Here is a 25,920-nt window from a genome sequence, read left to right on the forward strand (position 1 = left end):
ACATGCTCACATGAAGTTCGGGCGGGAGAGCTTCTCCCAGCTACGTCACACTGGCCACTGCAGAGAATTTAAGAAGATGAGATAGAAAGAGATGTGAACAGCTCTCAGTGGTCATCTAGGATAACCCTCTCTGCGACTATAGCAGAAGAAACTTGAGTCCCAAGGAGGCCAAATGTCTTGGGGACCCAGGAATCAAAGATCTAGAATAGGAAAAGACATTAGGGCCTGCCCATTCCAGCCCCTTACTTTTTACAGATAAGGAAATTGAGACCCAGAATGTTGGAGAGACTTGCCCTAGTCCTCTGTGGTGACTGAACCACCTAGTTGGGCCACAGAGGACCAGGGCAAAGATTGGAGCTCAGAGCTTCCTGACTCCAAATCCCGTTGTCTTTGCACAACACCCTTCACCCCTGCCCCTCCAGTTTTCCCTTCTCATCTCCACTTCCTAGCTTCCCTGGTTTCCTTCATTTTCCAGCTAAAATCCCATTTTCTACTTGAAGCCTTTCCCACCCCACCCCCCACATTCTGGTGCCATCTCTTTTAATCATTTCCTATCTACTTTGTATATAGCTTGTTTATTCCTTTGCCCACAGACCCCCTGAAATTACTATGCATATATTATGAATTTAATTCTCTGTGAACCTAATTTCCTCCAATAAAAAGTGAGCTCCTTATGGCCTAGGATGGTTTTATTTTGCCTCTGTATTCCTGGTACCTATTCACATAGTATGGCTTACAGTGGTCATTTAATAAAACCTGCTCATTGGATTGAATTAAATATCTAATACTGTGGCGTGTGTGTGTGTGTGTGTGTGTGTGTGTGTGTGTGGGTGTGGGTGTGGGTGTGGGTGTGGGTGTGGGTGTGGGTGTGGGTGTGGTGGTGGTGGTATTTGTCCACAAGGAGCTTATTAGTTTAGTTAGGAAGTAAATTGTTTGATAGATGGCTAGGTTGGTGGATGGATATATAGAAAGACAGGCAAAGAGATGAAATAATTAAATGGGGAAAGGGTAGCATGTAGGAAAGTGCCATGTGTTGCTTGACTGTCAATAAGGAAATGAGAATACAGGATGAAGGCTAAACTATAAATTCTATTTGGCATTTAAAGTCCACTGCAAAATTGGCCCCAATCTACCTTTTCAGCCTTATGTATTAGAAATAGATACTGTGGGAGATATTTCTAGTTATAATAACTGAGATACTCTGGCTTGACTAGAGAGATACTAGGGAAAACCTCAGGGTGCCTAGTTGTAATGGAGATAGAGATACTTCTGAGAGATAGATACTACTAGAGGGGATACTCTGGGGTTGCCTATTGATTACTTCTGATGGTTAATAGATCAAGATATTTCTTACCATCCACCCTGCACCTCCCAGTTTTCTACCCACACCCTCCTGCCACCCTTCCCCTCCCCCCTTGTTAGTCAGCCATCTTTCTATGTAACTCAAAGGTGAACTATGAGGTTTAGAGAAGATACTTTTTCCCCTCTTTCTCAGGTAAGGAGGTTTATTGGGAAAAACAGGACAAGGATGAAATTGAGGTGAGAGGGATAGGGTTGTCCCTAGTCTATAAGGAGGGTTAGGAGGATTTTGGAAAATGTCTGTCCTATCACAACTGTGACACAAAAATCTGTCAGGGAGTTGGAGGACAACTGTATAGTCTTCTTCTTCCTTCAAACTCAAATCTCAAATATATAATCAGTTCTTCACACTCTAAGCCACCAACAAAAGTTAATTTCTTCTCAGCCTTAGCTCCAGAAGCCCCACCAGGGGTCCTTCAGCCTAGGACAGAAGCTAACAGGGGATCAGTTCAGAGCTTCTTCCCCCTTCAACCTGGCTTGACTCTCCAACTGTCTTTCCTGGGAACATTCTATTTGGAATGTTCTTTCTTGATTGACAGATGATGTCCCCAGCTTTCTGTCTTGCATGCATGAAGTTCTCTCTTCCTTCATGCCTCTTCCACACTTACTGTGAATTGATCCAGTTCTGTTGGCTTCCCTTCTGGTTCTCATGAATGACACTCCTGTTCCTTTGCTTTGATGCTTTGGCTGACCTCATCCTAGAGTGTCCTTCTTCACCCCTGCCTTTTAGCATCTCTAAGTTCCTTCAAGACTCAGCTCAGACACCACTTCCTTAAGGAACCTCTTCCTGAACTTCCTGAAGGCTGCTAGTGCCTTCCTGTTTTTCTCCACTCCTCAGATTGCCTCATATCTATATCTTATAAAGTATATGTATGGGTGTGTGTGCACAAGCGCATGCATGTGTATGTATTCTCTCCAACTATAGGTAGCTGGTATGGTGATAGTTAGACAAGTTCAAGTTCAAACTAAGATACTTATTAGCTATGCCATCCTGAGAAAGTCACTTCATTTTGTATGTCTCACTTTGCTCTGTAGCCTTTGATGGTCAGTGATGATTTTTAAAAGCAGCTTCAGGGCCCTGATGCTTCTCTGCATCTGGGAAAGGAAGAAAATTCCCACCAAAGTATTGATGCTATAGAAGGGAGCTATAGTGTTAATACTGGGCCGACTGCACTAATTGTTGCTACAGTAAAGTGAAACACTTTCTCAAATTTTTGAGTAATCCTAATTTTATCAATGACAATAACCTCTTTCTTAAGTCTTAACTCTTTTACTCTAATAGCTCTGGTGTGTGTTAAGTTTGAGTTGAATTGGATGTTTCATGCTTGGTTCTGTGCTTTTATTTAAGGAACTATTGTTTTCCACATCAATGGGGAATAGATACAAGTGGCATCATTAGTCCTAAAAGGTACCTGAATGGGCATAAAAATGATTAAATTGGAAGATAGGACTTGTTTTCTTAGAAAACCCCATATAATGAATTTCTTGTGTCTTGGTGCCAAGGTGGCCTTTATACCAACAATTGTCACCCCCAGGCACAAGAATAGAATTTCTCTTTCTTCTCATTCATCAGAAATGCTGACCTTTCCAGGTTCTTTCACAAGCAGGTTGAAACATCATTTTGTTCTTATGAAGCTTTCATAATTGTCTTCATAGCAAGACTAAAATCTGTACTCAGGGCTTTTGACCTTCATCTTCTGGGATCAGGGAGGTTTTTCTAGACTGATTTAGGAAGGCAAGAGGTAACCAGCCTTTGACCAGGTAGCCCCTTTGGAGTTTCTCCCAGTCAGGTGCCATTTTGTTTGTCTCTTCTTAGGCCATCAAAGTTCAGGAACTTTAGCCTATCAAATTTTGATAATTCCTTGGAATTGAGATTTTAGGCTCCCATATTCTGAAAATAGTTAAATCAATGAAAGCAGAAACATAAAAATATATAAAGTGATATTGCAGTTTATTCACACTATTTATTCACAAATCTGGTCACAGCACTCTACTATGCTGAAATATCCAGTGGGTTCAGACTTAATTTGGCTGCCATTAAAGACCCTTCATACTGTAGTTCTACTCTAGTTTTCTAAGCCTTATCTCATGTTTCCCACTACCTACAACTTTATGATACCTCTGAACACACTTTGAGCTTGTCCACCATCATGACTTTATTGGCAGTATGCTTGGAACATTCTTCTTCAACCTGCTGGATTTTTCCCAGCCCTTAAAAACCCTGTTCCAGACTGTCTCTTTCCCAAGGCTTCTTGCCTATTTCTCTCCTCCCCCCTCCCCCGCCCCACAGTAATATACTGTACCAATTTTGTTATGAATAAAAATTAATCTTGGAGACTTTATACAAAATTATTAAGTATTTAGTTGAAAAGTGAAAGAGAGAAATAAGGTTTCCAGCCTTTCTAACTTAAAATAAGATCAGGTCCTGGATTCCAGCCCAAGAGGGCTCAGAGAATAGCTGAGAAAGACAGAGACAGAGATAGAAAACAGCCTCTATAGCCTCATGCACTGGCTTTTCAAGCTCTCTCTAAGCCCTTCCCCCGATCCTTCAAGATCCTTCTATTGGCTCAAGGTTTCACCTCAGCCCTGATACATCATATTACCTCAACCTTCCCCAGTCAGAAGCCTCACCCACCACACTGGCAAACCCTAGACTCTGCAACTTCCAAGGCTACCCAGTGTGATGAGTCTTCTGGGATTGACTTAGTCCCTCAGTAATTCACACATTCCCCTTTAGAACTCCTGCTCTCAGGCTACTATAGATGATTTTATTAGTTATTTGTCCTCTATCCCTTCAGTTACTTCCCTGAAGCCTGGAGATTAGCTTCTCAAAGGCTTTTACAGTGGAGTACAAGCTCTGGCAGGTTTTATCATGCTGAAGTGGTTTCAAGTACTATCCCGGGAGCAGACTATGTCTGCTTTCCAAGGGTCAGCTTAGGTAATACTTAGAGATGTTCATCCCCCCAGGATGCTGACCATTTGGTAATGAATTTTTTGGCTATAGCAGCTCCTGAGTCAAAAATATAAAATTACTCAATTCTGTGTGACTTCCTTTTACTTCTGCAGTGAGAGAGGCAGTATGGCAGGAAAGCACAGGGCCTGGGGGTACAGAGGAGTCTCAGGATCAGATAGTTTTTATTTTTACTTAATTCATGGTACTCACAATTTGAGGTAATTGTCCAGACCTTATCTCATATTTAATGCCCCCCACCCCAGTTGAGACCATTTTCAGATACCTCCTTTTTTTCTCCTTATGGAATACCACTCAAACAACTCTCTTTTCCCATTATCTCCTTCTCACATGAAAAGGAAGCCCTTCTTTTTGCCAGGGCAAAGCCCTTTTTATACATCCTTGATCCCATTACCTCCCTTCTCCAGCAGATTGCTCCTTCCATCATCCATGCTCTCTCACTTATCTTCAGTCTCTGACGCCTTCCTGGCTACCTCCTGCAGACATGCCCATGCCTCCCCAATCCTTACAAAACCCTCTCTCCCTGGCTTCAGCCCTCTATCCCTGCTAACCTTATAGCTTTTCTTCCCAGCTTTGCTAAACTTGGTCAAGAAAGTCATTTGACTCAGTCCTTTCCTGCGTTCTCAGGTTTTTTTTTTAAATCCTTTGCTGTCTGGCTTCTGACCTCATCATTCAACTGAAGCTTTTCTCTCACAGTTACCAAAGATCTTTTAAAGTTTAATGTCCCATTCTCAGTCTTCAACAAGGTTTTGCAGTCAATAAAAGTTTAGAAGTTGTGAGTTGAGAAGATCCAAGTTCAAATTGCCTCAAATACTTAATAGCTATTGTACTAGTGGGGGATCAGGAACCCAAAGTTTGACAGGTAACTGAGAGGGAGGGAACAGATAAAGAGGAACACCTCTTCCCTCCCAGGCAGGCTGTCTTAGATAAAATGGAGTTGGATCTGACCAGAACTGAAGGGTAAGAGAAGATCCCCTTCAATCTCGATTCCCATTTTTTTCTTTAATTGATTGTATCTGTGACCCCCCCCACCCCCCTTAGTACTTTGAAGATATCTGGTTTCTCAATTAGTTAAAATATCTATTTATTAGATAAGGGGTTTGGTATACTATATTAGGAAAGAGGGAAGAGGAAGTCACTGAACTATTTCCTCCTATAATTTCTTCAGGGGTTTGAAGCTCAAGTCTATAGACTAAGTCCCAGATGATCTTAGTATCTTTGTATGTTCAAGATGATGGTATTTCTTGGTAAAGAGATATAGCTTTGAAAGAATATTCTGATGGATAGGCTATTGCCTTCCCTGAAGGGAAAAAAGTCTCTATCCGACCACTATAAGATAGCTGATTAGTCTGGATCTCTTTCTGTTCAATGAAGGATTTGTAGCTAGATAAGCTCAGTGGAAACTTTGCTCCTTCCTGCCTAAGGTCAAAAGGGAAAAGCTGAATCCTTTTGCTCAGCTTCTTTTCTTAGCTGGAGATTCCATTCCTACCCCTCGTTGGCAGTCAGAGTGCTATCTCCTTTTTTCATGAGATAACACTGCAGATCCAGACCTTGTATTTCCTTCAGCATTTCTCTCTTCCACACTGTGACCCTGGGCAAGTTACTTAACTTCTTTCAGCCTCAGTTTCCTCATCTATAAAATGGGGGGGGGGGGTGTATCTGCCTCACAGGGTCATTGTGAAAATCAGATAAGATGCCATGCTTGCCAAGCTTTAAGATACTCTATAAATGTTAGCTATTATTGACCCTGTCAGTTACCTTGGGCTCTCCTGCAGACATGCTTCTCTTTCTGTTTCTGTGATGCTGTTCTCTCCTGGTTCTCTGACCACTCCTCAGTCTCCTTTGCTGGATCTTCATCCAGGTCATGTCTACTAACTAGTTTGAGGGGTAGGTTGGGAAAGACTCCCTCTCCACTCCCATACTCTTTCACTTGGTGATCTCATTAACTCCAGTGGATTCAGTTAGCAACTCTGCAGATAATTCTTAGCTCTATATCATCCTTTATCTGACTCTAGAACTTCATAATCACATCTCTAACTGGGCATCTCAAACCAAATACTCCATTAATATCTCAAACTATCTTGTATCCAACTTCTCTGAATTTTTTACAAGACTTGTAAGCACCATAAGGAATTTAAATCTTGTCTAAACTTTACATCTCTCAGCATAGCAATGTTTGGTGAATTAAATTTGCAGGAAAATAACATTTTTGACTTGCTTCTTTCTGTCTCCTTGGCAGTAATGAAAGATTTCACCTTCAAAATTGCCTCTTGATTGTATAAAGACACAAAATAATCAATATGTCGACCGACATTCTCCCAACATCTCCTGAGTCAGATTGTGTGAAAACAAAGCTGGACCTGAGTGAGAATCCGGAGGAGCATTCTAAGCCAAGTTTGGATAAGGGAGAAGCCCCTGAGCACTTGTCCAAGCGACAGATGAAGAAACTAATGAGGCAGAAACAGTGGGAAGACCAACGAGAACTCCGCAAGTATGATTTTCAAAATCAGTATGTTATTTTACTTTTGAGAGTGTGTGACTATTTCAGCATAGGTGACCTGCTGAGATAAACCTGGAAAATGAAGTCTGATATTAAGTAGAATATGGTGACTGTGCATGTTGCAGTTTTAACTTGTCATCCTACACTGGTCCATTGTAAGGAACGTGAATGTTTTTATGTTACTTTTCTAACATAGTTTTGCACAGTCATCCATTTTTTTGGTCACCCATTTCTAAATAGGCAACTAGGTGACACAGTAGATAGAATTTTGGACCTGTACTTTGGAAGATTGAGTTCAAACCTTACCTCAGATGCTTACTAGCAGTTAACCCTGGGCAAGAAACTTAGTCCCACTCAGTCTCAGTTTCCTCATCTATAAATGGGGGTAATGATAGTCTTTACCTCCTAGAGTTGTTGTGAGAATTAAATAATGTTAATTATCATAATAAATAATAATATTGCACCTTAAACATTAAATTATGTAAATACTTCAAATATAAAGCCCTTTACATGTACTATATAGATGCTAACTATAAGTAGCAATATTGGTATTAATAGCACCCATTTAAAAAATGATTGGTGGGATTGGTCCTCTGCCTATATATCCATATATATATGTATGTGTGTATATATATATATGTATATACATATGTATATACATATATATATACACACACATACACACACACACATATATATATATATATATATATATATATATATATATATATATATATATATATATATCCATAATGTGAAACAAAGCTTAATTAACTCACAGACAGAACACACTTTTGTATATATTGAAACTATAATGCTATAAAGGCCAATACAATGCCATAATATTTCATCAGTTTGGTGGAGGTTAGGAAATCAGCTTGGATATAGTTAAGAAAAAAACAGTGGATTGAAAATCAGCCTTTCTCCTCCATTTCCAAAGCAGTGTTTACTATGCAAATTTGGCTATAAAGTATTTTAAATATAGCATTAGAATTTGTAAATTCTGGCTTAGGTAATCTGGAGGTATGGAATGCCCCTGGGAGAATAGAGGATTCTGGAGTTTGGGGGGCAAAATAAATGAAGTAGGTCTTATTTTATATACTTATAATGTAATCCCATGTAGTTATTTTTGATGTGGCATATATGATTTTATCTTTTGTATCTTAGACAGAAGATATTAGCATAAAAATATTTCTCTCATAATCCTGTACATTTGTAGAGAATATCACTCTTCTGCTGACCCTGATGTGGAAAACTGCCCATATCATAGAAGCTTAGCCTGAGGTGTCTGTAAGGGATGAGAACAACATTTAATGCAGAATAGCTGCTGGGCCAGTATTGTAAGAATAAACAAACTTTTTGGATACAGATGATATTTGGGTGGAGATATTTAAATTTCTTTCATCAATTCATATCCTTATCAGCAAAAGCTCTTAGTAGGAGCCTCCCAAATGGTAGCTTACTTTTCTTTTTTCCTTGTCTTTTTAATATATAACATGAGGCATTGTTGTTAATGATGAATTTTAGGCAAAAACGTAAGGAAAAACGCCAGAGAAGAAAATTGGAACGACAGTCGCACCAGGAGTCAAACACAGATGGCCACGACAGGAAACGTTTTCGAAGTGATGTTGTTCCCAGTCCACTCCGCCTTATTGTTGACTGCAGTTTTGACAACTTGATGGTCTCAAAGGTATTCTAACCAAACATCAGATGTTATAGACAGATCTTATTGTCATAGATAAGCCTTAGCAATTGAGTTACTTTGAGAATGGGACCTTGCATGGTGAATTATGCTGAATCATTCTTACCTTAATATTTTACTTTGACAATCCTTTGAAATAATGTTTCCTTTTTAAAGGGATGGGGCCCAGACCTTTAGGAGGAAACTCCCATTATGGAAACTTTCTACTGATGCACAATAGCAGTTTGTCTGAACTTACACTTTTTGAAAGTTGCCTGAGAAGATAGAGGTTAAGTGACTTGTTCATGGTTCCATAGTTGGTACTGTATTGATTCTAGGTTTTCCTGACTCTTAAGACCTCTATTGAGTGTATCTTTCAGATAACTTTTATTAAGTCAAAATAAAATGTATAATAAATTGAGTTGCTTTTCAATATGGATAAAACAAGTATAAAAACTATTGTATAACAACTTATAAAAGCTAGCTTTCATAGAAATTTTTTTTTCTGCAGGGCAGCTGGGTGGCTCAGTGGATTGAGAGGCAGGCCTAGAGATGGGAAGTCTTGGGTTCAGATCTGGCTTCAGACACTTCCTAGCTATGTGACTCTGGACAAGTCACTTAACCCCCATTGCCTAGCCCTTATCACTCTTCTGCCTTAAAACCAATAAACAGTAGTGATTCTAAGACAGAAGGTAAGGGTTAAAAAAAAAAAAGAAAATTTTTCCCTATAAATAAGTAGAAAAATATGAAATTTCCTTCTCATTGTATCTTGAAAAGATAGCTTGAGAAGTCTAATTATTTGAACTATATTAACAGAGATACTATTTTTATTACTGAACAAAGTTAGTAAGCATTTGTTAATGCCTGTTGCATTTCAGGCATCATGTTGAGTGCTGGGGATACAGAAAAAGTAAAAGATAGTCTGTGCTCTCAAGGAGTTCACAATCTAATAGAGAGACAACTTACAAACAAGCCTATGTAAAAATAGGTTGAAAACTGGATAAATTGGAAGTAATGGCTAGAGAGATGAAAGTAGAATTGAGAGATTGGGAAAGACTTCCTATAGAAGGCGAAATTTTAATTGGGATTTTGGAGAAAGTGAGGAGGTAGAGAAAAGGAGTGAAAGTATTCTAGGCATGAGGGACAGCCAGAGAAAATGTCGAGAGACAAGAGATAGAATATCTTGTTTAAGGAACAGTCAGGAGGCCAGTGTCATTGGATTGAAGACTACATTGGAGAATGTAAGTTATAAGAACACTGAATGGAAGAAAGAGATCAAGTATAAAGGTCTTTGAATGCCAAACAGAATTTTATATTTAGGTCTGGAGGTAATAGGAAGCCACTAGTGTTTATTTAGTAGGTGTGACATGGGCAGACCTGTGCTTTAGGAAAATCACTTTAGTAACTGCTCAGAGAATGGATTAGAGTGGGGAGAGGCTTGAGGCAGGCATACCCATCAGCAGGCTTTGGCAGTAATCAAGACATGAGGTGATGAGGGCCTGAACCAGAGTGATAGCAGTGTCTTAGGAGAGAAGGGGACATAGTGGAGAGATATTTCAGAGGTGAAATTTGCAGGCATTGGCAGTAGCTTGGATGGGGGATGATGAGAGAGTGAAGAATTCCAAAACTCCTAGGTTTTGAGCCTTGAGGGTTTGGAAGGATGTTGTTGCCCTTTTACAGTCATAAAAAGGGTAAGCAGGAGGGGAGAGTTTGGGGGGAAAGAATAAAATCTTTTTTTGGGCATATTGAGTCAGAGATGATTATGGAACTTAGAGATATCTGGAAGTCAGTTGGAGATGTAAGACTGAAAGTCACTGAAGACATTAGGATTGCATAAATAGTTTTGAGAATCATTGAGAATCATAGAGGTGATATTTGAATCCATAGGAGTTGATGAGATTATCAGTGATAAGTCATGCATAGTATAAAGGGGAAAGAGAAGAGGGCTCAGCATGAGCCCTAGGGGCCACCTATGGTTAGCAGGTATGACCTAAAGGAGAATCCAACAAAGAAGAATAGTGGTCAGATAGGTAGGAGGATAAGCAGGAGAAAGTCACATCCTGCAAACCTAAAGAGAAGAGAGTATCAAGGAAAAAGGGTGATTGACAGTGGCAGAAGCTACAGAGGAGTCAAGAAAGAAAAAGATTGAGAAAAGATTATTGGATTTGGCAGCTGTTAAAGAGAGCAGTTTCAGTAGAAGAGCAGGTCAGGTGTCAGGCTGTAGAGATTTAAGAGGAGAGTGAGAGTGGGGGCAACTGGGTGGCTCATTGGATAGAGAGCCAGGTCTGAGATGGGAGTTCTTGGATTCAAATCTGGGCTCAGACACTTCTTAGCTATGTGACCCCTGGGCAAATCACATTACCCTGGGTTACCCCCATTGCCTAGCTCTTAACATTCTTCTGCCTTGGAACTAATACACAGCATTGATTCTAAGACAGAGGTAAGGGTTGTTAAAAAAAAAAAGAAGAAAATGAGAAGAAAGGAAGTGAAGGCACCCATTGTAGATGGCTTTCTCAAGGAAGGTAGCCACAAGAGGGATGAGAGATATGGGATGCTAGCTAGGGAAGGATGAATAGTGAGTTTTTTGAGGATGAGACACAGTCATGCTTGTGGGTAGTAGGGAAACAGCCAGTTGACAGAGAGATTGAAGGTAAGTGAGAGTGGGGTGTAATACAGTAGACAGTCTGCTAGAGAATATGGGGGAGGGGGTGGGATGAAGGGTGCATGTAGAGGGATTTATCTTGGCAAGGGTGAAGGTGGAGATAGTGGCAGATGTCTGGGATATGAGTTGAGGGGAAAAGATGTTCTCAGAGATCAGCCTCAAATTTTTCAGTGAAATATGAGATTAGGTTATCAACTGTGGAGGAGAGGTGGGAAGCTTTGAGAGATTTAAGGAGGCATAAATAGGTTTGGGAAAATTACTGTGGTGAGTAGGTTGGTGAGTTAATTAGTGAGGTGTGTTATAGTTAAAAATTAATCTTGGAGATTTTATACTAAATTTATAATTATTAGTAAAGAGAAAGAGAGAGAGAAAGATTAATTACGTGATCTTTCCTTTTTTTTTTAAATGACTCACCATTTTCTTTATTTGTACAAAATAGTGAATAATCATACCCTGACTGAGAAAAAGTGGTGGTTTAGGGTTTAAACAAGTCCTTCTGTCCTGATGCATCTGTTTTGAAGCCTTGGGACTAGAGGCTTTAGTCCCACAGCATCTTTTGGTTTGGTGCCCTTAGAGTTGGTGGACTTAGCAGGCTTAGCAGAGTTGGCACCACTGAGCTTTGTAACCTTAGAATCAGACTTAGAGGCCTTGGCCGCTTTGGGATTGGACTTGACCTTGGTGTTAGACTTGGTAGCCTTAGTGACTTTGGTATCAGATTTAGTGGCCTTGGATCTGGATTTGCTGGCTTTGGGGTCAGACTTAGTGATCTTGGGGGCAGTGGGCTTGGCGGCCTTGTGGACTGTGGTTCTGTCAACTTTAGAGTCAGGCTTTGTGATCTTGGAGCCTGGATGTTTGATGCCAACCCTTGGGCCTGGACGCTTGGTGGCCATGTTATGGCCAGCACACTTGGCGATCTTGGGCCTGAGGATCTTGGCCTTGGAGGCCTTGGTGCTCAGAGCCTTGATGGCTTTGGTGTTGTTGGCCTACATCTTCTTCAGCCCCTTCTTGTTGTGTTTCTTGACAAAGTGCGTGTTTCTCAGAAACTTGGGGTAACCCCTTTCAGAGATTGTATCTCTGTGACCTAGGTTTCTTGATACCATTTCTGTGCCATTTTCATGATTGGTTGTGGGTGGTGTGGTTCTTAGACTTAGGCATCCTTATATCAAAGCCCATGCTAACAGGTACTGCACAGACTAGAAGAGAGAGAGAGAGAGAGAGTGAGAATGCCCAGATCTTTCTAACTACCATCATTTCCCAGGTGTGTTCCCAACTGGTACTGGCCCATTTACCAATGGCAACACAGAGCCACAGCTAACCACACAGTGGGACCAGATAAACTTAAGTCTAGCCAATGAGTGAACTTGAGTTCAGGAAGGGACCAGAGCCAAAAAAAGACCAAGTTCCCACTTGTCCTGACTCTTATATCTTCCATGCTATTACATCTAGTTGTCTTTTGATTGGACAGTGTGGGTCATGTGTTCTGACATCCAGACACATAATCACATCATGCCACTGGGTCAGAAGCTGCATGGGGGTGGGGGTTGGGATGGGGGTGGTTGGAGGGGGGCGGCTCCATCAGCCCATTCTGGAAGTCAGAAATTGCACTGTCACTCTTGTGTTCCACTTTAATGTGCATGTGTCAACAGATGTAAAACTTACCTTGCAGAAATTGAGATTAGGTAACAAATTTATGAATCTAGTCAGCATAGTTTCATGATTATCTCTAGCTTTGTTCAGCAATGTGTGAGTATGAGTAAAGAAAGAGGAAGTTTTTCTTAGCATGGGTTTAGCAGGGCAAGATTTGCAAAAGCATAAGAGATTGAAGAGAAGAGGATTATGTAGTTCCTCTATGGACCTACCAAGGGATCAGGATGGGGAAGGGATGAGAGAATAGCTAGTTCAGGGGTCCTGGGTATGGAAATCAAAGTGTGGACAAAGAACTGAATTTAGAGTTGCAAGGCAGTTGGAGAGGTGGAATAATAACAGATAATGATAATTAAGAAATTAAGGCAATTTCAGAGTTCATAAACATGGAAGTTGGAGCATTTGTAAATGAGAGCAAGATCAAGAGTATAAACATCTCTGTATAGCTGTAGTAGGATGCAGGAGCAGGTTAATAGAAATGGGCAAATTGAGAATCTGGGCAGTTAGGATGTTTGAAAGAATATTAGAAATATACAAATAAAGAATCTCTCTTCCACAGTGATATTTAAAGGAAAAGCAGAAATTTTTTGGGGGAAAATCAATGGTTAAATATGTCTTAAACATAGATAAATCATGAAGTAATAAGATTTTTTGCAGAGCAGTATAATTAGTCTCATGCTTACTTAGTTAATATTGTAGGGCATTTGTTTGATCATCATTTGGATAAATGTGCACATTATTCCAATTCTTGTTTTGATGGTAGACTTTCCTAATGCCCTAAAATTAGGGAATGACCATAGTGGACAACTAAATTTGAAATGAAACATTTTGTTTGTAGGATATTAAGAAGCTTCATAAACAGATTCAGAGATGTTATGCAGAAAACCGTCGAGCATCACATCCTGTACAGGTAAATTCTATAAATTTAAAGTAGCCTTTTATCTTTTTTTGGGTACGTGTGCTATTGTCACTTTAGTGTCAAAAGAGTATAATGACATTTTTGTGCTGCATCTAGTCACTTATGGTGTCATTTGTATTTGGGTATAACCTCTCAAAATTCCAAATCTAATCTTTAAAAAATCTTTCATTTATTTAATTAATTAATTTAGAATATTTTTCCATGGTTAAATAATTCATGTTCGTTCCCTCCCCTTCCCCCTCCCACCCTCCTGAAGCCAACAAGCAATTCCACTGGATTTTACGTGTATCGTTGTTCAAAACCTATTTCTATATTATTAATATTTGCAGTAGACCATTTAAAGTCCCCAATCATATCCCCATTGAGCCATGTGATCAATCATATGTTTTTCTTCTGCATTTCTACTCCTGCAGTTTTTCCTCTGAATGTGGATAGTGTTCTTTCTTGTAAATCCCTCCGAGTTGTTCTGGATCACTGCATTGCCACTAATGGAGAAGTCCATTACATTTGATTGTACCACAGTGTATCAGTCTCTTTGTATAATGTTCTCTTCGTTCTGCTCCTTTCACTCTGCATCAATTACTGGAGTTCTTTCCAGTTCATGTGGAATTCCTCCTGTTCATTATTCCTTTCAGCTCAATAGTATTCCATCACCATTAGATACCACAGTTTGTTCAGCCATTCCCCAAATCAATGGGCACCCCCCGTTTTCCAGGTTTTTGCCACCACAAAGAGCAAAGCTATTCGTATTTTTAAATCTAATCTTTTTGATTTCTGAATTAGTTCTAAGGGAGAGATAATTTAAAATGTCTTTCAGTCTCTCACAATCTGATATACTTTGTTCTGTTTTTCATTATCTTTTGTGTGCTTATATTGTATTTCTTTTGGATGGATAGGCTATTTACTTCCTTTTCAACATTCAAATCCTTTCTGCTAAAGATATCTTACCCCCTACTGATTTGAATTGTTCTTTTTGACTATGTTTTATTCTAATTTTGGTTCCTATTTACTGGGAGTGGATAGATTTAGTATTGTTGGGTCAGTTTTTTTTTCTCCTTCAGTTCCTTCTCAAGACTAGGCTTTTAAAACCAATTCTCTAATTTAGGCTTAGGGTTTTTTTTTTTTCTTGACTTTGAACTTTTAATACTACTGACTCATTTGGTTCAAGAACCAGTGACTGCAATTTAGATGGAAGGAAATGTGATATAGTTAAAAGAGAGCTACATAAATTGAATTTTGGAGTGGTAGAAGCCAACAAAAGGTTGAGGTGAAACATTTTTCTTGCCTAAGACATAGTGGATTTGGGGCTTGCTTAGAACCCATGTGAAAGCAATATCAATGGTGGACTTTTGAGGTGGCAGTACCAATAACTTTGAGAGCTCCTAAACTAGCAACACAGTAAGAGATCCAGTCAATTTATCAGAAAGAATACAGGGAACCTCTGTGCTAGTGTTGGGCACAGGATAGGACACTCTTTGATACCTGTACCCACTTCCAGGTCACAGTTTCAAGTATTACTGTCCCAAAGGAATGGGGACCTTGAGGTGTAGTGTTACTTTGGGTCCAAAGGGAGCAAGGCTCTTGAGGAAGAGTATAACTTATAGTCAGAAGGGAGCAGTGGCCCTAAGGAACAGAATCCTATACGTTGCCAGGGAGCAGTAACCACACCTCTCCCTGGATCATAATACTTGGAAGCACCAAAAACTTCCAGGCTCCCCAAACTAGCTTTGAAAACAGCAGGGGAAAAGAGGCTAAAGCTTGGTACAGTAATCTCCCATTCCTACCCTTAGAACAGAGCCACACTTTTACATAAAGTTCAAAGTAAAAAAAAAAGGGAGAAAAAATGAGCAAGTAATAACAATAATAAAAAGAACCTAACCATAAAAAAGCTACTATGGTGATAGGGAAGAGTAAGACATGAACTCAGGAAAACAAAACAGTGTCAAAACAGCTATAAGAAAAGCCTTAAGGAAAACATGAATTTGATGTAAGCTGCCCAGTAAGAACTCCTGGAAAAGCTAAAAAATGATTTTAAATAACAAATGAGTGGTAAAGGAAAAATTGAAAAAAGATGCAAAATTTTTGAGAAGACAAATAACAGATTGGAAAAAGAGGTTACAAAAATGCAGAAGAAAATAACATCTTAAAAAGCAGTATTGGCCAAATGGAAAAAGAGGTATGCAAACTCACTGAACCAAATCATTTTTTAAAAATTAGAATTGGGCAAGTGGAAGCTAATAACTCCACAAGACCTCAAGAAACAAAAAAAGAATGAAAGAAGAAGGAAATATGAAATATCTCATTGGAAAAACAATTGACCCAGAAAAATAGACCCAGGAGGGAAAGCCATAATAAAAGAAAGAGCCTAATATTTCCAGAAATTATCAAGAAAAACTGCTTTTATATCTTAGATTCAGAGGATTAAATAAAAATAGAAAGAATTTACTATTGACCTCGAAAGAGATTCCTAAAAAGAAAATGTCTAGTCATATTGTAGCCAAATTCCAGAGCTACTAGCTCAAAGAAAGAATATTTACAAGAGCCAGAAAGGAACCATTTAGATATTGTGGAACTACAGTCAGCATCATAGAGCTTGGATTATGATATACCAGATGGGAAAAGAGATAGGATGACAGTAAAGAATAACCTAGCCATGGGGGCAGCTGGGTGGCTCAGTGGCTTGAGAGTCAGTCCTAGAGATGGGAGGTCCTGGGTTCAAATCTGGCCTCAGATACTTCCCAGCTGTGTGACCCTGGGCAAGTCACTTAACCCCCATTGCCTAGCCCTTACCACTCTTCTGCCTTGGAGCCAATATACAGTCTTGACTTCAAGATGGAAGGTAAGAGTTAAAAAAAAAAAAAGAATAACCTAGCCAGAAAAACTGAATATAATCCATAGATATTTAATGAAATAGGGGCTTTTAAGCATTCTTAATGAAAAAACAAGACATGAAAAGAAAATATGACTTTCAAATATAAGGTTCAAGTGAAGTTTAAAAAAGAAAGAGAAAGAAATCATGAACAATGCAGTAAAATTAAACTTTATATTCCTATGTGGGAAGACAATACCTATAATTCAACTTTGATATTATTAGAGCTGTTAGGAGGACTGTACATAGAGGGAATAAGAGCAAATTGATTATGTTGGGATGGTTTGGGGGGAAAAAACAATGCATGGGTAGGAAAGAGAAATGTACTGGGAGAAGGGAAGGGTGAGGAAGAATGGGGAAAATTATCTGACAAAAAACATGCAAGAAGCAGCTTTTACAATGCAAGGGGCAGCAATGCTTGAACATCATTCTCATTCAAAGAGGGAAGGAAAAATAGACACACAAATAAAGATAGACACAAAAAAACACATTTCAGTTGGATATTGAAATCTATCTTATCCAACAGGGAAGTGGTAGGAAAAGAGGATAAAAGAAAGGAGGGGAACGTGGTAAAAAGGAGGTCAGATTAAGGGAGGCAGTGGTCAGAAACAAAACAAGCTTTTGAGGGGGGACAGGTGCAAAGAGAACAGGAAAAACAGAAAAAAAACCAATGAGGGGAAATGCACAGTTAATAGTCATAAGTGTGAATGAAACAAATTCATCAATAAAACATATAGCAATATGGCTTTGAAACCAGAATCTAGCAATATGTTTCTTGAAACAGATTAACACAGAGAAGTAAAATAAGGAGTTGGAGCAAAAGGTAGTATGCTTCAACTGAAATGAAAAAAGGCAAGGTTTACAAATATAATCACGATAAAACAAAAACAAACCTAATAAAAAGGGATAAGCAGAGAAATCGCACCTTACAAGAAGACATCCTGAACAATAAAGTAATATCAGTACTAAACATATATTTGCCATTGGCATACTGTCCAAATTCTTGAAAGGCTATAGGATGAAATAGACAGTGAAATTATACTAGTGCAGGACCTCAACTTTCCCTTTTCAGAGCTAGATAAACCTAACCACAAGATAAATAAGAAAGAAGTTAAAGAGATGAATAGAATCCTAGAAAGGTCAGATAAGAGATCTCTGGAGAAAGTTGATTGTGAGTGAAAGGCATACAGTGTACAGTGTGGTTCACTCAGTCCTTACAAATTCCTCAAATTGTAGTACAAATGGAAAGTAGTAGCAATCTATCAGGATCATCAAAAATATGAGCATAGAGGCAGCAAAAATTCAGACCTCTGAAAACCCTTCCTTACCAATTATAAACTAAATGCTCCTAGGGGACTGAAAATCAAACCCAACAAAAAGACAGAGGCAAGGAACTCTCCTGCTGGACTCAACTTAAAAGGTATGGCCCCCGGAGCCAGAATTTGAGAACACTCCAGTTTAAGGGGAAGGAAGAAGGAAGGTCCTGAGACCCCTTCCCCACGTAGAGAGCTGAGCCTCCAGAGGTGGTTGGAATCTCTGGGTAGGCTAAGATACTAGTCTGGATGGAGTACCTTGTGGGCAAAGCTGTGCCAGGCTCAGAGCATCCATGACAGGCAGTGGGGAAGCAAATAGAGGAGAAACGCAGAGCACAGAGCGGGCAGCAGTTGCAGCAGCGGAGATGCTCCATGTTGGCCTGCTCCCCCTTTTCTGAGGTTTTGGCCTCAGGACACATCCAGCAACCCAGCCAAACTTGATCTCATCAAAGCCTCGAGAGGGCAGTAAAGCTCAAACTCCAACACCCCTCCCCCACAGACTTCACTGAGAGATATACTGACAAAGCTCCAAGGGTGAAGGCGGAAAGAAAAGCCAAAAACAAACAACAAAAACAAAAATTAGAGGAGCAAGAGCTCAGGCAACTGCAGGGAGTAAAGAAGGGGGGTAAATATGAGCAAACAACAGAAAAAGAAAAATTACACTTGACAGCTTCTATACAGGCAATGAACAGAGACCAAACGGACCAGAAAAAGATGAGGGAACACCAAGGAAAAAAACAGAAACCCCAACAAACTGGATACAGGCTCTGGAAGAACTCAAAATACAATTAAGAGAGGCTGAAGTCAACTGGGAAAAGAACTTTAAAAAAAGAAAAGAGATAAGTCATCTGGAAACAGAGGCACTTGAACTAAAACAAGAAAATAGTGTCATGAAAGCCAAAATCAACCAGCTTGAAAATGAGGCAAAGGAGATGAAAGATGAGGCAAAGAAGATGAATGATGAGACAAAGGAGATGAAAGACAAGGCAAATATGATGAAAGACAAGGGAAAGAAAATGAAAGATGACCTCCAAAGAAAATCAGACCAAAAGGAAAAGGATGACCAAAAAGCCAGGGATAAAATCCAGACTTTAAGAACCATAATACAACTAGAAACAAGCAACTTCACAAGGCAGCAGGACATTATAAAACAAAAATCAAAAGAATGAAAAAAAATTGAGGAAAATATGAAGCACCTCATTCACAAAACAGAAGATTTAGAAAATCGTTCCAGGAAAAACAACTTAAGAATCATTGGTTTCCAGAATACAATGACAAAAGAAAAAGCCTGGACATCATACTATAGGAAATTATCCAAGAAAACTGCCCCGATAGTCTAGAACAAAAGGGAAAAGTGGAGATTGAAAGAATCCACAGATCATCTCCTGTACTTAATCCCCAACTGACAATACCCAGGAATGTTATAGCCAAATTCAAGAACTATCAAGCCAAGGAAAAAATATTACAAGCTGCTAAGAAGAAGTCATTCAGATACCATGGAACCACAGTGAGGATAACACAGGATCTGGCTGCATCCACACTGAAGGACCGAAAGGCATGGAATATGATATTCCAGAAAGCAAGGGAACTAGGCCTACAACCAAGAATCAATTACCCAGAAAAACTGACTATATTCTTACAGGAGGAAGTATTGTCATTTAACAAAATAGAAGAATTCCAAGCATATGTAAAGAAAAGACCAGACCTGAACAGAAAATTTGGTGCCCAAGCACAGAACTCAAAAGAATCATCAAAAGGTAATTAAGAAAGAGGGGGAAAAAAACAAAACAAAAAAAACCACTTTTTAAAAGAGACTCAATAAGTTAAAATGATATGTATCCCTATAAGAAAATAGGTCATTGGTAACTCTTAAAAATTGTTGTTATCATCTGGGCAGCTAAAAGAATTACACTTAGAGGGAACAGTGACAAACTGTATAGGATGAAATGCCAAGACATAAATATGTATATAGACATATGTATGCATAAATACATATATATGGGTGTGTCTATATATATGTATATACACACAACTAGTGCTAAAAAAAGAGGTTAATACTAAAAGAAATGGGAAAAGAAACAAAAGGGGATAAATTCATATGTCACAAAGAAGCTCATGGTGGGAGGGGGGAGAACATCAATACACTGGACGGGTAAAGTGGTTGGAGATAGGAAATGCTCAACTCTTATGTGCATTGAAATTGACTCAAAGAGGGAAGAACAATCCATTGGGGCAGAGAATTGATTTGCGCCGTATAGAGAAGTAGAATGGTAACAAACTTATTGGTGGGGAGGGAAGCAGTACAAGGAAGGGAGAGGGTGGGTGGTAGTATAAAAATACTGTAAAGAAATAAGAGGGGAATAAGAAGGGAGGCAGGGTCGAAAGGGAAGTAAAATAAGGATGGGAACTAGGGGGACTGATTAAAAACAAAATATTGGGTAGAAGGAAATAGTGAAAGAAGAAAAGGCAGGACTAGGAGTGGAAATCAAAATACTGGGAAATACACAGCTAGTAATCATAACTCTGAATGTGAATGGAATGAACTCGCCCATAAAATACAAGCGAATAGCAGAGTGGATTAGAATCCAAAACCCTACCATATGCTATTTATAAAAAACAAACATGAGGAAGGTAAACCTGCATAGGGTAAAAGTAAGAGGATGGAGCCAAATCTATTGGGCATTAACTGATAAAAAGAAGGCAGGAGTTACAGTCATGATATCTGACAAAGCCGAAGTAAAAATAGATCTAGTTAAAAGAGATAGGGAAGGTAATTACATCCTGATAAAAGGCAGTATAGACAATCAGGAAATACCAGTACTCAACATGTATGCACTAAATGGCATAGCATCCAAATTTCTAAAGGAGGAACTAGTGGAGCTCAAGTATGCAATAGATAGAAAAACTATACTAGTGGGAAACCTGAACGTTCCTCTATCTGAACTAGATAAATCAAACCAAAAAATAAATAAGAGGTAAGACAAGTGAATGAAATCTTAGAGAAATTAGAGTTAGTAGATACATGGAGAAAAATAAATAGGGACAAAAAGGAATATACCTTCTTTTCAGCAGCACATGGTATGTTCACAAAGATTGACCATGTATTAGGGCATAAAAACATCGCAAGTAGTGCAAAAGAGCAGAAATAATTAATGCAACCTTCTCAGATCACAATGCAATGAAAATAATATTTAGTAAGGGTACATGGAGAGGTAAAAAAAAAATTAATTGGAAATTAACAATACAATTCTCCAAAATCAGTTAGTTAAAGAACAAATTATAGAAACAATAACTTCATTGAAGAAAATGACGATGATGAGACATCCTTTAAAAATCTACGGGATGCAGCCAAAGCACTACTCAGGGGCAAATTCATATCTTTGAGTTCATATATTAACAAATTAAGAAGGGCAGAGGTCAATGAATTGGGCATGCAAATTAAAAAACTAGAAAGTGAAAAAATTAAAAATCCTCAGATGAAGACTAAATTAGAGATCCTAAAACTCAAAGGAGAAATTAATAAAACTGAATATCAAAGAACTATTGATTTAATAAATAAGTCCAGAATCTGGTACTTTGAAAAAACAAATAAAATAGACCATGCACTGGTCAATCTAATCAAAAAAAGGAAAGAAGAAAGCCAAATTGACAGTATCCAAGATGAAAAGGGAGACCTCACCTTTAATGAAGAGGAAATTAAGGCAATCATTAAAAATTATTATGCCCAACTATATGGCAACAAATATGGCAATCTGGGTGATATGGATGAATATTTACAAAAATATAAATTACCTAGATTAATAGATGAAGAAATAGACTACCTAAACAACCCTATATCAGAAAAAAAGAATTGAACAAGCCATCAAAGAACTCCCTAAGAAAAAATTCCCAGGTCCAAATTGATTCACAAATTAATTCTATCAAACATTCAAAGAAAACTAATCCCAATATTACAGAAACTATTTGACAGAATAAGCAAAGAAGGAGTTCTACCAAACTCCTTTTATGATACAAATATGGTAATGATTCCAAAGCCAGGCAGGTCAAAAACGGAGAAAGAAAACTATAGACCAATCTCCTTAATGAATAAAGATGCAAAAATCTTAAATAGAATACTAGCAAAAAGACTCCAGCAAGTCATCATGAGGGTTATCCACTATGACCAGGTAGGATTCATACCAGGAATGCAAGGATGGGTCAATATTAAGAAAACCATCCACATAATTGACCATATTAACAAACAAGCCTACAAAACTCACATGATTATCTCAAAAGATATAGAAAAAGCCTTTGACTAAATACAACACTCATTCCTATTGAAAACACTAGCAAGCATAGGAATAGAAGGGACTTGCCTAAAAATAATAAACAGTATATATTTAAAACCATCAACAAACATCATCTGCAATGGGGATAAACTAGAAGTCTTCCCAGTAAGATCAGGAGTGAAACAAGGATGCCCATCATCACCTCTATTATTACTAGAAACACTAGCAGTAGCAATTAGAGAAGAAAAAGAAATTGAAAGTATTAAGATAGGCAATGAGGAGACCAAGCAATCACACTTTGCAGATGATATGATGGTCTACTTAATGAATCCTAGAGAATCAACCAAAAAGCTAGTCAAAATAATCTACAACTTTAGAAATGTTGCAGGAAACAAAATAAACCCACATAAGTCATCAGCGTTTCTATATATCTCCAACACATCTCAGCAGCAAGCATTAGAAAGAAAAATTCCATTTAAAATCACCCTAGACAATATAAAATACTTGGGAATCTATCTCCCGAGACAAACAGAGGAACTATATAAACACAGCTACAAAACACTCCACACAGTTAAAACTAGATCTAAACAATTGGGAAAACATCGACTGCTCATGGGTACAATGAGGTAACATAATAAAAATTACCATCCTACCCAAATTCATTTACTTATTTAGTGCCATACCCATTGAACTACCAAAAAACTTTTTTACTGAATTAGAAAAAAAACATAAAGTTCATTTGGAAGAACAAAAGATGAAGGATATCTAGGGAAATCATGAATAATAATGTGAAGGCCTTGCAGTCCCAGATCTTAAACTATATTATAAAGCAGTGGACATCAAAACAATTTGGTACTGGTCAAGAGACAGAAAGGAGGATCAGTGGAATAGACTTGGGGTAAATGACCTCAGCAAGACAGTCTAAAATAAGCCCAAAGATCCCAGTTTTTAGGACCAAAACCCATTATTTGATAAAAACTGTTGAGTAAATTGGAAGACAGTATGGGAGAGATGAGGTTTGGATCAACATCTCACATCCTACACCAAGATAAACTCAGGATGGATGAATGACTTGAATATAAAGAAGGAAACTAAGCAAATTAGGTGAGCACAGAATAGTATACATGTCACATTTTTGGGAAAGGAAAGACTTTAAAACCAAGCAAGAGCTAGAAAAAATAGAAAAATGTAAAATCAATAATTTTGATTACATCAAATTATAAAGTTTTTGTACAAACAAAACCAATGCCACCAAAATTATAAGGGAAGCAACAAATTGGGAAGCAATTTTCATAACAAAAATCTCTGACAAAGGTCTAATTACTCAAATTTATAAAGAACTAAACCAGTTATACAAAAAATCAAGCCATTCTCCATTTGATAAATGGCCAAGGGACATAAATAGGCAATTTTCAATTGAAGAAATTAAAACTATTAATAAGCACATGAAAATGTGTTCTAAATCTCTTATAATCAGAGAGATGCAAATCAAAACACCTCTGAGGTATCACTTCACATCCAGCAGATTGGCTAACATGACAGCAACAGAAAGAAATGAATGCTGGAGGGGATGTGGCAAAGTCTAGACATTAATGCAGTGCTGGTGGAGTTGTTTGAATTGATCCAACCATTCTGGAGGGCAATTTGGAACTATGCCTAAAGGGCGCTAAAAGTCTTTCTGCCCTTTGATCCAGCCATAGCACTGCTGAGTTTGTACCCCAAAGAGATAATAAGGAAAAAGACTTGTACAAGAATATTCATAGCTTCACTCTGAGTTGGCAAAAAATTGGAAAATGAGGGGATGCCCTTCCATTGAGGAATGGCTGAACAAATTGTGGTATAAGTTGGTGATGGAATACTATTGTGCTCAAGGGAATAATAAAGTGGAGGAATTCCATGTGAACTGGAATGACCTCCAGGAAGTGATGCAGAGTGAAAGGAGTAGAACCAGGAGAACATTGTACACAGAGACTGATACACTGATACAATCGAATGTAATGGATTTCTCCATTTGTGGCAATGCAGTGATCCTGAACAACTCAAAGGGATTTGCAAGAAAGAACATTATCCACATTCAGAGGAAAAACTGTGTGAGTAGAAACACAGAAGAAAAACAACCACTTGAATACATGGGTCGAGGGGATAAGGCTGGGGATGTAGATTCTAAATGATGCAAACACTAATGCAAACAGCAACGACATGGTAATAGGTTCTGATCAAGGACACATGTAATACCCAATGAATGTAGAGATCGGCTACAGGAAGGTGGGGGGAGGGGATGGAGAGAAAGACTATGATTCTTGTAACCAAGGAATAATGTTCTAAATTGACTAAATAAATTAATTAAAAAAAATAAAAAAAATATTGAAGGTAAGGAAACAATTCAGATTCCCCACCCCACTTTAGATCAACAGGAATTTATCCTTTGTGTTGGTAATGGAGAAATAAAAGTGTTTGTTAGAGAACTATAATATGGATCCTGAATATTCACTCTGTTCTTTTTCTACTTTCTTTTTTTTTGTTCTCCAATCATTTCTCTCATTCCACAATCTCCATGTAGTATTATTTGACCAGCCATGGAGGTCAGCTGAAAAAGATCATGGATGAAAATGACAAAGGATGGGTCAACTGGAAGGTAATTCAGTCAGGCTGATAGTCTTGCTTCATGTGTGAATGGGCTTAAATATCTACATTTTATTGCCTAAATTGTTTTATACATAATGCTGTAATTTAGCCTTAGGGATGAACAATGTTTTTGGCAACAACCTATATAGTAAAAGACAATAGAATCAAAGATTTAGAGCTGGGAGAGAAGTTAGATTTATCTTGGCCCACTTATTTATAGATAAGGAAATTGAGATTCCAATACAGGTTTTTAGTGACAGCAAAAAGTGTTTGATTCCAGATTTTTAAATTTCAAATCCAGTATTTTTCTACCTCTTCAGAACAAAGTAAAACAGACCATAGAATTATAATCACCAAATATTTGTTAAGTGCTTCTAGGTACTGCAAATGCAAAGACAGAGATGAAATAATTCTTATCAAGGACCGTTAGTCAGTGGTATTACATTCTACTGGTATAGATGGAGGAGGGGAGATCAAAACCAAATAGAGTAGGTATAAAGGTAGGGTGTCACTAGGTAGAATCATCTCTTATCCTTTGGATGGAGTCATGCATTGGAAGCTGGAAGAGCTTGGTTTTAATGTATCTCTGCCACTGACTTGCTGTCTAACTTGAAGTCAGATACTTAATATTTCTGTTTTTTTAAAAATTATAATGCATTCTACTTTAAAAGGATGTTTTGAATTTGCTAGGTAATTGATATGAGTGTTATATTTTTTTCATGCAAAAGACACACTAACTCTAGTCTAAAAATATTTTTAAAATCTTAATTTTTGAGGAAAATTGTATTTCAAATCCAAATGACAAGAGCTGAAGTGACTTGTCAAAGATTGCAAAGATAGTAAGTAGCATAGGCAGAATTTGATCCCAGATCTTCTGGTTCCCGATCCAATAATCTTTTCAACAAAATCCTACCATGTTTGTCAAATGAATCATTAAATAATCCACTTCGATTCTGTCCCTGGTTTCCAGGTTTCAGTTCTTGTTTGCTTTCTTCTTCATCTTTTAAAAACATTAATTATGCCCCTATGTACACACAGTTTCATTCTTGGCAACATACAAAGCAGATTTAATAAATGTGGTCTGTTCTTATTAGAAATTTAATTAGAAG

General features: G+C 38.2%; 1 protein-coding gene across 1 annotated transcript in view; it reads left to right on the top strand.

Annotated features, from left to right (window-relative positions):
• Positions 1–25,920, top strand: part of TRMT10A (tRNA methyltransferase 10A) — a 39,592-nt gene that overhangs the window by 745 nt on the left and 12,927 nt on the right. Inside the window, exons 2-5 of the mRNA XM_001369668.4 lie at positions 6,570–6,821; positions 8,358–8,520; positions 13,656–13,727; positions 24,747–24,821. Of these exons, the coding sequence (XP_001369705.1) occupies positions 6,631–6,821; positions 8,358–8,520; positions 13,656–13,727; positions 24,747–24,821 (501 nt within the window). The 5' untranslated portion in view covers positions 6,570–6,630. The remainder of the gene's footprint in view (positions 1–6,569; positions 6,822–8,357; positions 8,521–13,655; positions 13,728–24,746; positions 24,822–25,920) is intronic.

The sequence above is a fragment of the Monodelphis domestica genome, chromosome 6, assembly GCF_027887165.1.
Source record: "Monodelphis domestica isolate mMonDom1 chromosome 6, mMonDom1.pri, whole genome shotgun sequence".
NCBI classification, from domain to species: Eukaryota; Metazoa; Chordata; class Mammalia; order Didelphimorphia; family Didelphidae; genus Monodelphis; species Monodelphis domestica.